Source organism: Gracilinanus agilis, chromosome 6 (genome assembly GCF_016433145.1).
Source record: "Gracilinanus agilis isolate LMUSP501 chromosome 6, AgileGrace, whole genome shotgun sequence".
Lineage (NCBI taxonomy): Eukaryota > Metazoa > Chordata > Mammalia > Didelphimorphia > Didelphidae > Gracilinanus > Gracilinanus agilis.
The window spans coordinates 212233043-212250986 of record NC_058135.1 but is presented as its reverse complement, the minus strand read 5'-3'; the positions used below and the strand labels follow the sequence as shown (position 1 = coordinate 212250986).

Below are 17944 nucleotides of genomic sequence, written 5' to 3'. Positions count from 1 at the left end.
TCCCTCCTTCCTTCCTTCCTTCCTTCCTTCCTTCCTTCCTTCCTTCCTTCCTTCCTTCCTTCCTTCCTTCCTTCCTTCCTTCCTTCCTTCCTTCCCTCTCCTCCCTCCTTCCTTCTTTCCTCTCCTCCCTCCTTCCTTTCCTTTCATGCTTCATTCTTTCCTCCCTCCCTCTTCCTTTTCTTACTTCCTTCCAGATTTCCAACCTGAGAAGTCAGATAACCATTAAGTTCATTTTATGATAAAAGATTTAGAGAAGAGTTAAATGGATTGCCTAAAGCTATGAAAGTCAGAGTCTGGGTACTCAGGGAATTCTAAATGAATGTGGTTTTTGCATTTACTCTGGTCTGTGGTCATAGTGTGCATTCTAGATGATAGCCAGGAAACTCAGAAGTTTGTACCAATGGTCACAAGGGACAGTAGTCAAGAGAGTGGGTCTAGATCAGCATACATGCTTACTGAATGCTGGGTTAAAAATCAAAACAAAACTTAAAGAGGATTTGAGTAAAGGTAGATCAGTAGAACTCTACATGACCCAAACAGTCTCAGAAGGAAAGGATTACAGCTATGAAAGAATGAATAAGAAAATAGTAAGGCCTTACTAGGTGTAAACTAGTTGGGGAGATGGAGAGCCAAGCAGCCAGTACTGGCACTGAAGAAGCTAACTTGGATATGTTATTAAATAGGAAATATTTCAGCAGTGGTTCTTAAGGTGTAACAGCAATGTTTCTTCTTTGGTATCATTTCCATTCCTAAAACTGTGTTAAAAAAACTTAGTGGTGTCAAGCAAAGGGGAAAAGAACTCTCTTTTTTGGATCTTCAGTTGCTTTAGCTGCTAAGGAGGCAAAGGTTGAAGTATCTGAAGGGATGGTGAAAATTCCACAGCAGTTGCTTCCCTGGGCAATGCCTTAGAAGCCAGGAAAGAAGGAGGAGTTGTGTTCTGGTGTGTCTGTGTGTATTTATATGGGGGACTGGGAGGGTTGTCCTTGGGCTTATGTGCTCATCATTAAAATGTGGCTGGTAGTTGGTGGCATTGGTGGTAGGGAGAGAAGTTCATTTTCCTCTAGGAATTGCTTCCCTGTATTATGGCAGTAGGGCATGGCTTGGAAGCACTTTAAATCTCCTGGAGATTGCTGCTACTCCTGGAATCTAGGTTTCAGAATCCTAGGCTGTTTCCATTGTGTATGAGAGAAGGGGGTACTTGAGATGGCTTGACCCTCTTGTTACATGCTGCTTTCTGTTTCTTCTTTAGGTATCTTGTTGCCACAGTTAGAAAAGTTTGCCTGCCTCAAGGGTGGCTGTGGGGGTCACCTGATCTAACCTCAACTGACCAGGATTTCCATCTCTAACATTTTCAAGAAGAAGTCATTGAATTTTTGAAGCCCAAAGACCTCTAATGAGGTGGGATGCATGTTCCCTAAGGTAAGCCATTACATTTTTGTATAACAATAACCATTAAGAAGGGCAGTTGATAGAATGACAGGCCAAGAGTTAGGGAGATTCATCTTCTAGAATTCAAATCCCAATTCAGATTACTAGCTGTGTGACCTTGGACAAGTCACTTAACCCTAAATTTCCTCAACCATAGAGTGACCTGGGAGAAGAAATAAAAAACACTTCCAGTATCTTTGCCAAGAAAACCCCAAATGGGGTTACAAAGAGTCAAACATAACTGAACAACAACAAAACTGTTAAGAATGTTTTTATGCCTAAATTGGTTTCATTGAGATGTCCATTCACTGCTCATGGTTATAGGAGTCAAGCAAAATGGTTAACCTTTCTTCTGACCAATCTTGCAAATTTTTAAAGATAGAAAACTTATCCTCTTAAATCTCCCCTTTTTCAGGCAAAACATCTGAAGTTCTTCAACCAATTCCCATATAGCAAGCACAGTATTGAGAGCTTTTGTCACCCTGGTCTTCCACTTCAATGCTTTTCAACTTATGCCTTTCTTAAAACGGAGCACCTGGATATAAACACAGTACTCAGTTATTTGCTGACTAGGTCAGAGAAGAGTAAGACTAGCACTTCTCTAATTCTATGCTTGTTTTAATGTAACTGAATTATGTTTTTGGCGGCCATGTTACACTATTGACTCATTCTGAGCTTCAATCCCATAAATCTTCAGACCCATTGCAAACTATGTTGTACATTTAACTTTCTGACCCTAGCATAAGATGTTATGTTTATTTCTCTTATAATTGAACCTTTAAAAAAGTTTTACTATTAGCTTTTGTCTTTAAGACATGGTGACCTTTTTCACTATCCTTCCTCCCAACCCCTCAGTGAGTCTTATTTTGCAACAAAGAAACTCAGTTCACAAAATTCATTTGTAAAAGCATCCAGAATATCAAGGAAAATAATATTTTTTGGAAGTATGAATGAAGAGAGAAGATAGAATTAGCAGATCTCAAGTTATATTCAATAATTAAATGCAATGTCCATTTGGGCTATTTCCCACCTCTAACTTATACTTAAAGTTTAGGTGGAGCAGATAACAGCCCCAGGCTCAAGGCAATGTATGGGTCTGCAATTCTGAAACTATAGCCCATGCCAGCCCCACCCTAGGTTTGTCCCTGATAGCTAGCCAAAGACCACACTTAGCTCAAAAAATGAAGGTATTTAACAAAAAGGCATAATGGCAGTATCAACAACATTCCTCTCCCATAAGCTTGAACCACACTCTCTTAAAAATAGTTTCTATTTTTATATTCCCCCAACAGAAGGAAGAGTAGAAACCCAGAATTCACAAATGGAGAGGCACACTTATAAGGAACATTATGGCCAAGACACACTGTCTCCTGCATCATGGATCCCTGACGTCCACCGACGCCCTTGTCTCATTCCATGTAGTAGCATGCTGTCTCTGCACTAGCCTAAGCAGGGCACATGGATTTGGTGCTTCATCATGGGTTCTACCATCCCTTGTTCAGGGATTAGCTGAAATTTAAGGTTAGGTACCACCATACACTCTTGGAAACAACAGAAACTTCTACCCTCTGAGTGACAAATGTGCCATTTCCAGTTTTGGACTTTACCTAAGTTCTGACAACAGATACTTTTATATCCTCTTAGCGATAACTGGAACTCTGGGACTAGCAGCTCTGAGATGTGGCATCTTCTGAGTAGTGCAGGTTTTAAAATGTTGTGGCCTCGGGAACTGCATCCCCCAGCATGCCCCAGGGGTCCCTACTCCCTACTTCCTGGTGTGGGATTGGTCTTGAATGGACCAATCCTGTGCTGGAGAGAAACCAGGCCCCCTACGTTCTGATGTGGGATTGGTCTTGAATTGGACCAATCCTGTGCTGGGGAGGGACCACGCCCCCTACTTCCAGGTGCTTTATTGGTCTATATAAGGACCAATCCTGCGCCTAGGAGGGGACTATGCATCTGAGAGAGGCTAGTCAGTTTCAGGCTGCTGGATCCCCGGTTTTCCTTCAAGTAAAGTTTAAAAAAGAGCTTTTATTTTAATAATTTCATGAGGAACACTGTTCTAGGCATCAGACTTTTGACTTCTCTTGCAGACTCTAATCAAGTTGAATTTGCTGACGAGGATGGGAAAAGGGGAAAGAATCTCTGCTCCATTGACTCCTGCTTCCCAAGAGTATTTTCCTCAAGATCTGGATTCTTCATCCATAGGATGGTTTTCTTCTTGACTAACTCTTGAAATTCCAGCCTGACAGGGTTGACTTTTTCTTTGACTTTTACTCAGTTTCTCTTCTTCACCCAAACTAGTGACTTGACTTGGTGGAGAAAAGAGCAATTGGGTAGACTCCTTGTCTTTGTCAATTATCAGATGTCTTTGTCAATTATTGGATAAACCCTGTAGCACATTTATAAAGAGTAAATGGGGGGGGCGGCCATTAGGTGGCTTGGTGGGTGGAGAGCCCAGCTTAGAGATGGGAGGTCTTGGGTTCAAATTTGGATTTGGACACTTCCTTGCTGTGTGACCCTGAATAAGTCACTAAACCCCCATTGCCTAGTTCTTACCACCCTTCTTCCTTGGAACCCATAGTTAGTATCATTTCTAAGACAGAAGATAAAGTCAAACAAACAAAAAAGTAAACAACAACAACAACAAAAAGGTCAATCGGTCACTAGAAAAGCCTTAAAAAAAGGCTCTTCTACCTCACTCTTTCTATTGCCAGAAGCTTACATGTTAAAATTTCCTCAGGTAGATTAGGAGATTCAGATCAGTGGGGTCCCCTGTTCAACTCCAAAACTATTTGATACAAATTCAAAAAATACAAAAATAAGATCGGTGTAGAAGTCTAGACAGAAGGAATAGAAGCAATTGAAAAACAGGTCAAGGTTTGGTAAACATATAAATGTAAAATATTCAAAGACCTCGTTTTTTATTTTAAAAAAGAGAGATAGACAGCTAGATAGCTCAGTGGTTAGAGTACCAGGCCTAGAGACCAGAAGTCCTGGGTTCAAATCTTACCTCAGACACTCTCTAGTTGTGTGACCCTGGGCAAGTCACTTCACCCCCATTATTCAGCCCTTACCCCTCTTCTGCCTTAGAATCTATACATATTATTGACTCTAAGATGGATGGAAATATTTACCAAAAATGAATAGACTGTTCCTACTCTTCTCCCAAAGTATTTCCATTACTAGGTTTACATAGAAAGGAAGGAAAAAACAGAAGCAAAGATTTGAAAATATGCCAAAATATTTATAACAAAATACTGTGTGACAGTAAAAACTAGAGACAAAGTGGGTATCCATTGATTCAGAGAATAACTAAAATATAATTTTGCAGTAAAAATGAAAAACATCAAGAATGTAAGATTGGCAGAAATGAGGCAGTAGTATAAATAATGATTGTTGTTGTTGTTCTGTCATTTTAGTTACATCTGACTTTTCATGAACTCACTTGGGGTTTTCTTAGCAAAGATATTGGAATAGTTTGCCAATTCCTTTTCCATCTCACCTTACAGATGAGGAAAATGAGGCAAAGAGCATTAAGTGACTTGTCCAGGATCAAATACCTAGTGTTTGAGGCTAGATTTTAACTCAGGAAGATGAATCTTTCTGACAGCAAGCTCAACACTATTCACTGTGCCACCAAACTGCCAAATACAATGACTGCAGCAATGTAAAATTTTTTTAAAAATCACTAAAAGGAAGGTGAACTCTAAGTTATAGACAAACCAGCAAAAGTCCCTAGTTAGAGATAATGAAACATATTCTCTTCCCTCATGGTAGAGAGGTTGAAGAATACTAAGATAAAATATTGTATACATCTTTGCACTGAATATTTTTCCTAAATTTTTCAGTCTGGAATATGGAGCTAGAAAGTGATGGTGATGAAAAAATAAAAGGCAAAAATAAAACACATTTTTAAAGTAAAGAAAATAAGTTAAACATAACTGATGTCCACAGTAACCAGATTTGATATTCTGCACCCTTAGCCATCTATTTCTTTAATGAAAGCAGAGAGACTCATCTCTAGTTTTCTGGAGAAAAGACTAGTTATTACAGTTACATAGTATTTGGCTTTGCTTTAGTGTCTGTTTTAGTTATACTATAATAATCACTAATTTGGCAAGCCCTGAGAATTTTTCCATCACCTGTGACACACAATCAAGGAAGATAAGAGACTATGTAATTGTTATGATCAGTTCTACTCAATACTCTTTAGTAGTGAGTTACTAACCATCTATCTCTTCTACCTGTAGTGGTACTGGATGGTATCTTACTCCAAAGCTCCTGTAGACACACTCTTCATGCCACCATCTATCTAAGAAATGACATTTTACATTCTGTGTTAACTTTATAATCACAAGATGTCAGAGTTGGATAAGAGCTTAGAGCACAGAATATTAAATTTGGACTCAGATTTTAGAACACAGAATATAGAATTTCAGAACTAGAAAGGAGCCTTCAAGTATAAGGTACATTTTACGACAGTATCATGCAAATAATAATTACAATTTATAACGTGTTTTAAAGTTTACATAGAAAGTCAAAGCAGGGCAAGCATGGAATTATGATATTGGGAAGAACCTTAAAACACAGGATTCAAATATTAAGCTTCCAAATATCCTTGATTCAGAAAAAATATGGAAATCCAGCACTATACCAGACCTTTTTGTTGAGTTATTTCAGTCGTTTTCAACTCTTCATAATCCTATTTGGGATTTTCTTGGCAAAGCTACTGGAATGCTTTGCTATTTCCTTCTCCAGCTCATTTTATAGATAAGGAACCCAGGTGAACAGTATTAAGTGACTTGCCCAGGGTCACATAGCTAGTAAGTTTCTGAGGCTGGATTTGAACTCAGGGAGACAAGTCCTCCTGACTCCAGACCTGGCACTCTACTCACTGAGTCATCTAGTATACCTTCGACACAATCAGTTTCAGATGGAAGAAAAAAAGATACAAACAAGTGAAAGATAGAAATGGATAGTGATTGGAAGAGAGTGATTAGTGGCATACTAGTCATACATCTAATTAGTGGCAGAGATGGGATTAGGATCAAATTCCTACTTTAAATCAAGAAGGATAAAGGAGATGAGACAAGAAGGGGATTTATAAAAGATGGTCAGTGGTTGCCTGGAGGAGGAGGAAGGGACTAAATTCTATGAAGAAGGAAGCACACCCCTTCATGTCAGTGCTTGAGAAAAAGTTTTCTTCTCCCCATGCTAGTCCTAGCTTCACAAAGAAGTGGCACCTAAGGGAACCATGATGGAAAATGAGTAACTGGAAACATGGAGGTGAGAAGTAAGGCTATCTAGGAAAGGGAGCCAGACTATGCAAGGGACAGCTAATAGTTCATTTGGGTTATAATGTAGAATGAGCTAAGGAGAGTAATGTGAAATAAGATTGGAAAGGTAAAGGGGGTACTTAAGAGAAAACTCCTTTATTTTATCATTTGTAAGATGTTTAGAAGATAAAAGTAATTTGATTACATAAAAATGGATTTTTTTTATTCTATTGTGCCTGCTCTATCCAATGTTGCTCTAGTTGGATGCCTTTGTTGGCAGACAGAGATCATATCCAGTCCTGTGCTATGAATGACGCTTAGTGCATTTGGGCCAGCAGTAAACATTTATTAAGAAAAACATCAAAACCACTAATAGGATTTCTAATGGTGAGAAACTGCAGACACCTCACCTTTGATGGACAGTGCTGGGTACATCGGAGGCAGGGCTTGATGTGTTTCCACTTGGTGATGGGTCGCTCAATTCCGTTTTCTTCTGAAGCTTGTAATTGTCCATTCTTTCAGCTAAAAATAACAGTATTTCCATTAAACCATCCGTTCAAAATCACTCTCTTTCAAACTTTGTGACAAGTTAATATTTTTTATAGTGAAGCAGTCACACATTTCTCTGAAGATCTTATTAAATTGACTAAATAAAAGAAAGCCATTGAAAAGTAAACTTTACTTGAGATCTTGAGATGTTCACCAATTTTGTTTAGTGGAAATAAATGTTTGGAAAAAGTCCCTAGACCTGAAGTACATACACATGGGTTGTAATGCTGGCTTCATTCCTGGGAGCTGTGTGATCTTGGTCAAATCGCTCAGTAATAACTATAGTCATTTTGGTTATTCATTTGTAAAATGAGACTATTCTACTAGGACCCCTTTCAGCTCTTAATCTATGATACACTGATCACATTATAATAATCACTCATTAAGTTTCACTGACAAGCGTGTGGCATAATGGTCCTTCTGTCAGGAGTCTTGTTGTCAGGTTCCAGTCTGTCCTGCTGACACATAATGACTGTATGACCCTAGGCAAGTCATTTAAATTCTCATTGCTACAGACATCAGTCACAGATTATGAGTTGTTGATCTATTTTTGTGGCAGGAGTTTTTTCCTCCACACAGAAGAAATCACAGGTTCTTTATACATTCTTTACTTGAAGAATCCATGATTCTTTGTTAGAGATGAGATACAATCCTGTTTTTCTCCAGCCCAGAGATTATAAACTGTTGCTAGGTCCAAAGCTGAGGTCGAGGTCATACATGAAGTTTCTCTAATACCAAATGTCAGAATTGGATGGGACCAAAGTACATAGAACACAGAATGTGAGAGCCAAAAGAGATTTTTAGATTATAGAAGAGGACATAACTAGGTCCATTTGGTGAAAGTTATAGATTTTGGCTTAATATAAGCAATAAATTCTTAGGAATTAGTGCCATCCAGAAGTGGACTGGTTTTCCTAAACAGTAATGCTTTTTACAAACATGGGGAGTTTCTGATTAGGGACAAGATGGCAACCCGTTGGAGATTTTGGAGAAGGAATTCCTATTTTGGCTACCGGTTGGACCTGAAGCCCTCTGAACTTCCATATAAAGGTCAGAATTAGAAGAGACATTAGAACATAGAATAATTAATGGGGTGTTGGGAGATCATTTTGTCTTATTCCCTCATTTTACAAATTAAACAGAGACCTAGGGAAAGAGAGGAAATGAGATACTTAATACTATATCAAAGAATAGGGATAAAACTTCAGGTGTTTCATTCCCTCAGTAAATAATAATTTAAAATACTTATTTATATCACTTGAAGATATAAGATATCAGCAAAAGACATTCCTCTTTTATTTAATTAATCAATTAATAGGAACAACATATACCTAACATTGCTATAGTACTCACTATGTACTACAAACTATGCTAAGAGTTTTACATTTATTATCTCATTTGATCCTTACAACAATCTTGGGAGGTAGGTGCTATTATTATCCTTATTTTAAAATTATGGAAACTGAGGCAAATAAGTGTATTGTCCAGGTTCATAGAGATACTAAGTGTCTTGAGGCTGGATCTGAACTCAGTTCTTCTACCTCCAGGTAAAGTATTCTATCCAGCATGCCATCTAACTACCGCAATTTATTAGCTGGAGGCAGAGGTACAGTGAAGAGTTCTAGATCTGGAATCAGGAAGATCTAAGTTCAGTCTCAGATAGTACTGATGTGACTATGGACAAGTCACTTAATTTCTCTGCCTCATTTTCCTCAACTTTAAAATGAGTGTTATAATAATAATAATACCTACCTCTCAGGGTTGTTATCAGCATCAAATGAGATATCCCTAGAGTTCTTAGCTCTTAGCACATATTAGCTGTTATATAAATGCTTATTCCCACTCCCCACTTAATTTGGAAAAGCATTAATGCATAGATAGCTTGCATTATTCAATGTATTTTTTAATTTTTATTTTGAATATTTTCCCCTAGTTCCATATTTCATGTTCTTTCCCTCTCCCCCAACCCCCCTAACCCTCCTTAGCCAATGTACAATTCCACTAGGTTTTACTTGTATCTCAATGTATTTCTAAATACAAGTCAAGTCCATCAAAACCCATTTATTCCCCAAAGCAAAATCAACGATGGCTTTCAGTTCCCAAAACGAAGAATCAGACCACTTTACCCTGTAATGTCTTGAGCTGCTGGAGTTTTCTCTCTTCATGACCCTGCATGATTTTCCCAATTTGTTGGTAGTAACTATGGACAAGCCTGTTGACATTGTTGCTGGTCACATAGACACTCTCTACGGCTGCTTCTATCAATGTCCCCTATGCCAAAAAGAAAAAGGAAGGGCAAAGTTTTAGATGGGTACCACGATGTAGTCCTGCCATTTCTCTGTTGTTGCTCACGGTACTCCTTCTTTATGCCAGAGTTAGGGTGATGACCATGTGAATGTAGAGAAGATTAGAGATAAGATGAGATGGTGGGGGTAGAATGGACAAAAGTTGGCAATTTGATGGATGCGGGGAGCAGTGTTGGGGAGCAAAAGTCAAGGATAATAAGAGTATTTTTTATAGGAGAAAAGAAAGAAAAACAAAACATCTTGAAACCCTTAAAGTAATCCTCAGAAAAGAATAGTTTGAAGCTCAGAAAGGAACATAGACAAAATGAATACCTTTTAAAAATAACATATTGGGGGCAGCTGGGTAGCTCAGTGGATTGAGAGCCAGGTCTACAGATGGGAGGTCCTAGGTTCAAATCTGGCTTCAGACACTTCCCAGCTGTGTGACCCTGGGCAGGTCATTTGACCCCCATTGCCTACCCTTACCACTCTTCTGCCTTGGAGCCAATACACAGTATTGACTCCAAGATGGAAGGTAAGGGTTTAAAAAAAATAACATCTTGTGGGTATATGATTGTGGTTTTGGTGTTAAAAGATCACTCTATTACAAATATGAATAGCATAGAAATAGGTTTGGGGAAATAATACATGGATAACCCAGTGGGATTGCTTGTTAGCTCTGGGAGGAGGGAGAGAACAGGGGAGGGAAAGAACATGAATCTTGTAACCATGGAAAATTTATTCTAAAAAATAAAATAATAAATATAATAAATAACAAATAAATAAAAATAATAAATTTAAATTTAAAAAATAAAACTAGCATCTTGAATTTGTTATGCATTGTTCAAAAGAGCTATGCATAATAGACATTTGAATTTTCCTATATAATCCTATTTTTCTACTATGTTTATAGAAATGTTTATTTGGGTCAGGATGTTTAAGTTTAGAATTTTTAAAAATTAAGAACAAATAGGTGACTCCCAGTCTGTGAACTCCTGTGCACTGAGCACTGGGCCAAGTGGAAAGGGAATGGTAATATATATATATATATATATATATATATATATATATATATATACATACATATATATTTTGAGAAGACAAAAGTCCCTGTTGATATGAACTTTACAGGCTAGTAGGAGAGATAAATAATAATGATTGCTAACATTTTTATATAAAATTTTTAAAAGTTTCAAAGTGCTTTACAAATATCTACTTTCATCCAACTCTAAGAGGCAGGTACCATTATTACTACAATTTTACAGATGAGAAAACTGAGGTAGATGGCAGTTAAGTGACTTGCCTGGGATCATGCAGTAGGTATTTGAGGCAGGATTTAAACTCAGCTCTTTCTTACTTCAAGTCCAATACTCTTTAACTACTTTATCACCTACTTGCTTCCTCAAATCAACACCAACGTGGCTAAGTAGGATACCCAATGTGACATGATAATGTCTGCTGGACATGCATGATAAAGGCTATTTCTGTGAAATCTGATGGAGAAGACCCTTCACAACTATGTCATATTACCTCAACTGAGAATGTGAAGTCTCTCCATTCTGTAACTCCGCACCAATATAGTTGGCAAGTGTGTGTGTGATTATTAGCTATGAGCAGAGCCCAAGAATAAGCAAGCACTTTGATAGGAGAAAAAAGTATTAGCTGTTTTCCTCTTTGCTTTCAAAGCCATCAGGGGAAAATTCTGAAAATGTAAGCATCTCTCGAGGCTATAAGGGGGAGAGGGCAGATGCTAGGATTTAGAATCCCAGGACTTGGACTTGAGACTTAGATCTATAACTGGTCAGTGATGTGACCCTGAACCTGACTATTAATAACTCAAATTTATCTGGAGATTTACAGATGAAAAGGAACTTTCCCCAATACTGAAGGAAAAAAATTACATGTGTTATCATCTCCATTTGATGGATGATGAAACAATAACTTAGGAAGGGACAGTGATTCACCTTATGTCATACATCCTAGTAAGAGGATGAATTAGAAAGTGAAGCCAAGTATTTGAACTCCAAGTCCAGTGTTGTTTTTTTTTTTATTATACTATGCTAACTCTCTGAAGTTAGTGAAACTCACTTTTCTCATCTGTCCACTGAATATAATAATAGAGCATATTTCACAGGGTTGTTGTGAGGATTAAGGTAAACAAAACAGTGGTTTTTTTTCAATCTAAAAAGGCATTACAAAATATTTTTCTTATTTTTTTGTAGTCAAGGATTAACATAATTTCCTCCTTAAGTCATTACTCAGGTACCGCTTTTGAATAATGTGATCATAAATGTCTCCTCATACCTTTTTTTTTAAAAAACATTTTATTGATGCCTTTTATCTTTACATCAAGTCATTTCAGTACCCTCTCTCCCCATTTGACTCTTTTCTGTGATAAAAAAGTTAAGCAGATGTATTTGAAGGAGTCGTTCTATTTCTGGCTGCTCTTTTTGTGATGGCAAAGAATTGGAAACTGAGGGGATGCCCATCAGTTGGGGAATGGTTGAACAAATTGTGGTACATGTTGGTGATGGAATACTATTATGCTATAATAAATGAGAAGCAGGATGATTTCAGAAAAAGCTGGAAAGATCTGCAGGAACTGATGCAGAGCAAAATAAGCAGAATTGAGAGAACATTGTGCACAATAACAGCAATAGTGGATGATGATTATCTGGGGAAATTTGCCTGCTCTCAGCATTACAATGACAATCCTGAAAGACTTATGATGGAGAATGCTATCCACCTCCAGAAAAAGAACTGTTAGTCATCTTTCACATCAGTGTATTTATGGTTTTATTTTGGAGTTATGTTTTTCTTTTACAATGTCCAATATGGAAGTTATGTTTCGCCTGACAACAAAAATGGACAAAAGACTATATGTCAGAAATGAAATGCAAAGTACTGCTAAAAAGAGTGATTGTAGATATAGATATAGATATAGATATAGATATAGATATAGATATAGATATAGATATAGATATGTGTTAGTCATCTAACACATTTACTATAAGAGAAAGACATGTTTTGTTATCTGTTCTCTGGTACCTTCATTGTTGTTTAATTACCCAGAATTCAAACTTTTTTTTTTCATTTACTTCATTGTAGTTATAAGTATATTGGTCTCTTAGTTCTGCCCCTTTCATTACACATCATTAGAGATACATCTCATGTTTCTCAGAATTCTTCAAAGTTGCTGTTTCTTACTGCTTTAATAATACTCTTATTTCATGAGTCATTTTTTCTATCCATCTTTTTTGTTTCCCTCTCCCCAATTTTTGTTATGACAACTATATCAAGGAGTGCAGGAGTCCCTTTTACCTTGAAGTCATCTCTGTCTTTGCCTCTGTTTTTGGCCATATCACAACGAGCATGTTCAAGCAAGGCTTCTCCAATCACTCGCTGCATGTGTTGATGCAGAAACTGAATACATTCTTGAACTTCCAAAATGAAATGCTGGTGGAATTCTAGACGTGTTTGTTGAGTCTCTTCCTTTACTTTCTTCTCTTCTTCCAGGATACGAGACTCCTACAAGAGGAGTAAAAGAGAAGCGGATACTCACTTTTCTCTATTGGGAGAATCTTCTAAGTATTTTAATTTAAAAAAAAAAAAGAAAAATGGCTTTCTTTTCAAAGATAAGATCTAAAAAAGATTGAGTCTCTCCATTTCACTCAGGTTAAAAGTGCTGGCATCCCCAGACCTGGAATACTAATGAATCTAGTCCCTCTACTGATCATCATGGGAGCTTTGACCTCTTCTGTTTCCAACACAGACCAGTTTGCAACTCTTTAGGCAACCTTGACACCTCCTGTTCCTCAAGAGGTTCACCACATTAATGCCATATTCAATACAGACATCCATTAGGCATAGCCTACTATAGCTCAGAGATTCTGAGATCAAGAGACTACCATCCTTAGCCTCCCCTGTACCTGGGATTAGACGAGTGTTTATGAGATGTTAAAAGATAACTACATCTTTCAAAGCCCACCTCAAGTCTCATGACTTCCATGCTGATGCTTCTGACAGCTGATTTCTCCTCTTCCTGACTGCCTACAGAGAGCACCTAGCATCTCTCTCATGTAATCTGGAACCTGTGGACTGCCAATGGTGTAAAGAACTATACTAGAACATAAACTCTTAGAGCTTCCAGGGATCTTAGACCACAGAACATAAGGACATTGAATGTTAGAGCATGAAGGGACTTCAAAGCATTGGGTTTCAGAACCGAAATATTTTACTATAGTTCCCTTGATTTCTGATTGTATACTATTTTGGATTTCAAAGTTTTGCTCCAATGTTTTATTATCATTTTAGCTATATAAGTCTTGTCTCCCTACTAGACTATAAGGTCAGTGTCAAAAATGTGTCATATATCTTCATATTCTCTAATTGAACTAATATAGATTTGGGTACCCTAGGTACTATGGAAATATAATTTAATTTAAATTTCTTCCAAGCCACTGGAAAAGACACTGTTCATTAATAGAACTCAAAAGTCTGTTGATCATAGTTTAATTCAGACATCTATCATTGTGGGCAAGTTCTGCTCTGTTTCTAGATTTCAGTCCCCCTATTCATGCATTTGCAGGAGATGTGGCCCTGAGGTCCATTCTAGTTCTTGAGATCCTGTGATATGATGATGAGATTCTACCTGAGATTGACTCTAGGTCTAATGACCTCTGATTTTTAGATGCTTCATTTTGTGAAAGAGCCGTGTGAAAGTAGCAGCTGATAACTTCATCTGAGATCGACCACACTGACAAACATGGAAGAGAGGCCAGCCAACCAAATGTCTCCTGCTAGAATCTTAGACTACTAACTGAGAAAGTACTGATGCTGAAGGCCTTGCTAATGACAAGGACTTAGGCACTAGGATTGCCAAGAAAATGGGTTTGAATCAGAATGATCAGATTGTTAGAGTTTGGGACCAGAAGGAAGTCAGAGAAGTACATTGACATGTAGGCATGCAGTTCCTAGTTATAGGGGATGTATTCCTATTAACAAATGGGAATCAGACATATTTGTCAATAGAGTAATAATAGCCACTCTAGTGAAACATGAGTTTTTCATCATAGACTTACATGAAGAATTGATAGGGATTTTTTTTGTACTTGTTTAACTTTCCTCATAAATATCATCTTTTACCTTTGGTCAATCAGATTTAAACCATCAAACTTTGGCATTTAATTTGTGCATAACAAATCACTGAAGTAAGGAAATGGAAAAGAGCATAGAATGTGAGTGATAAGAGTGGTAAGATCAAATGGTGAATCCTTTGGAGGTGGTAGCAATAAGACAAAAAAACTGGATTTAAAGAATATAGATGATATATGAAAAATAATAAAAAATGTTAATAATTTATAGCACTATTTATTTTCAAAAGTCCTATCCTTAGGATAACCTTATGAAACTAGCAGGGCCATGTACTAATGTCTCCATCTTATAGAAAAGAAAAGGAAGATTTAACAACCTGCTCTGGTTATATTGGATAGTAAGTGGCATATGGTAGACTTCAGACCCAAGTCTTCAACTGAAGTATTTGAGCATCAAATATTACATCAAAATGAAGAGTTTGGTTTGGGGCTTTGATTTGTCATCTATCTTAAACCTTTTCCTATTTTTTCACAAAGATAAGCTACATTTTTAAGTTTCAGGTCATACACTTTTGGTAAAATCTCAAGGTTATTTGGCCAAGACTTCTGAAGATATTTTTTCAGGCTCCAATTAATATGAGGTTAGGTTAGATGATATATTACTCTATAAGAGTTCTTCTAATTCCAATATTCCATGTTTGAAGGTCCCTCTAGCTCTAAAAATTTATGCTTTTAAACATGCATGATTTCCAACATTAAAATTTTAATTCCAGAATTCTAAGTTCTGTCCCAATATTAATATTCTGTATTTTAAAGACCCTTCTTTGTTCTATTCTAAGGCCCCCTATAACTAACATTCTCTGTTTTAAAGACTTTTAATAAAATCATAGATTTAGAGCTAGAAGAACCTGGAAGCCAAAGAGTTCATATTCCTCACTTAATAGATGAAAATTTGAATTCAGATCTTCCCAATTCTAAGCCAAGAACCCTAGCCATTATTCTATGCTCTATCTTTTACCATATCTATAATTATAGTGATTTAAAGACATAAAGCCTTTGTTTTTGCGAGGGCTCATAGCAGAGGCAAATCTGTGAGAACTCTATTTCTATCTGTGAATCATGAACTCTGCCAATTATGAAAATGACCAGTTCCCCACTCAGAGTAGGTATTCATACCCGAAGAGCTGGAGTGGATATTGTCTTTTGATCAGTGACTTCCATCATGGTTACTAAAGAATCTAACTAACAATGTTCATCTCGGGTTTGTAATGTTCACTATTCACTTTTGGACTTGGGGCTCAACAATAAAAAGAATTCTTTGTGTAAAAGCATCATCTTCAGGTAGGGTGGATTATCAGGCTCTATAATATACTGTTGAATGCTCTGATCATAGGAAGTAAGGTACAAGCTATTTTTCCATTTCATTTCGATATACAAACCTATCCTGCATAGTTATAAAAAAAGAAAAGAAAACCTATTGCACAATAGGATCCACTGCAGTCTTCAATATGTGATTTCACCCAGAAAATAAATGTCAAGAAGGAAGCATATTCTCCCAAGGATCACAGGTAGCCTAATGCCTAATAGAACTCACCCAAACTGATTGATTTTCCTCCTGACTCTTCCTTATTTATAATTTAGACAGATGGTTTCTTACTTGACACTTTTGGAAACTTCATTGATCAGTTTTCCTCCATAAAAAAAGACATGTCAACTCTGCATAGCCAAATGGGGGCTTGCCACAGATTTATTTCTAAAAGAAAACTGACACCTTATCCTAATCAAAAGACACAACAAAATTCCTCCTGCCACTAAATAGTACAGCCACTGAAATTGTCCTGGACTGTCATTCGACAAAGTACTTTGGAAGTAGTCTCAAAAGGAAAAAAATGCTATTTGAACTCATCATTGGGTCATTCTATTCTCTGCTCTAGCCTTTGACTATCTATTCCCAGCTTTCTCAGAAGGTAAGGTGACATGGTATAGATGACAAAGAAAATCTGATTTGTTTTTAGCTGAAAACAAACAAACAAAAAAAACCCCAAGTCTTATCATTTCTTCATTAGTCAGACTATCTTTTATTTATAGGGCAAGGTGATAAATTTCCTTGTCTTCATTAAAGATAGTTAAATCAAGAACTAAAGTCATCCCTTAAAACCAGATTCTTAAGATAGGGCCTAAAACTCCCCAAGAGATCTACAGGTAGATTTCAAGGAATCATACAGTACATGTGTCTTCTCCTATATGTGACTTCAGAGATGATTGAGCCAAAGAGTCTTTTAATTCTGGACCAGTTCTGTGATTTAAGGATTCTCTCATTGTATGCTGTGCTAGATACAGAGTCCTTATCATGGTCTGAAGCCTTTCATATCTTTTAAGGGCACTGGTGTCAAGACACTGGAAATGGATTTCCGCATGGTAGATAGAGTGCTAGAGCTAGGTTCAAATCCATCCTCAGGCACTTACTCCCTATTTGATTCTAAGTAAGGAAAAACCTCTCCAAGCCTCAGTTTCCTCATCTTTAAAACAGGGCTAATAATACCTATAATGCCTGCCTCCCAGGATTACTCTAAGGGCTAAATAAGATAATGCATGTAAAATACTTTTCAAACCTAAAATGAATTTTTTATTATTAATATGAATTTTGTTGAATATATTTTTTAACTTTACATTGCTTAGATTCTATCTTGAATCCTTCTCTTTTCTTTCCAAAGCCAGGTATCTACCAACAAAGAATGCCAGTTGGTTACTAACTGACCCGTTTATTTTTATTTCCATTCCTTTGGACTTTCGTACTTCTCAGGATCCCATTTCCTTTCATTTTAATTCAGAATTTGGTCACTGGTCTACTCTTACACCTCAGATCTGACTGTCCTTTCCCATTTCCCCCATCTTCACTATATTCAGACAGACTTCTGGGAATAATGGAGAGTAGAGAAACTGGCTTTCTTGAGGTCCCATATAGCTCCAACTGCCTTCATCCATTCTCCATAGACTTCAAATCTAATAGTTCTCTCATGTAACCCTGATTCTGAGTTAATACTTCATCTCCTCCATGCCCTATGGCCAATGATCTGATGTCTAAATCAGAGAATATATAACAATTCAATTCTGTTAAAATTTGTTAATATATCAGTATTATATGAATAGAGTTTAATTATAATAATGAATATTAATCAATATGACATAATCCTATATTATGTAACATATGATTTAATATTTATTACTATAAATAAAACATTATCCCAGATATTCGGGATACTTTAAGTTCATTTCTGGTTTATTTCTATGGTGTTAACTTGGAATGATG

At 36.9% G+C, this 17944-nt stretch overlaps 1 protein-coding gene across 1 annotated transcript in view; it reads right to left on the bottom strand.

Annotated features, from left to right (window-relative positions):
* Positions 1-7039: 7039 nt before the first annotated feature.
* The window catches only part of EVC (EvC ciliary complex subunit 1), a 108618-nt gene continuing 97713 nt past the window's right edge, over positions 7040-17944 (bottom strand). Inside the window, exons 15-17 of the mRNA XM_044680251.1 lie at positions 12863-13069; positions 9383-9527; positions 7040-7229 (exon numbers count right to left, since the gene is read on the bottom strand). Coding sequence (XP_044536186.1) covers positions 7114-7229; positions 9383-9527; positions 12863-13069 — 468 coding nt within the window. The 3' untranslated portion in view covers positions 7040-7113. The remainder of the gene's footprint in view (positions 7230-9382; positions 9528-12862; positions 13070-17944) is intronic.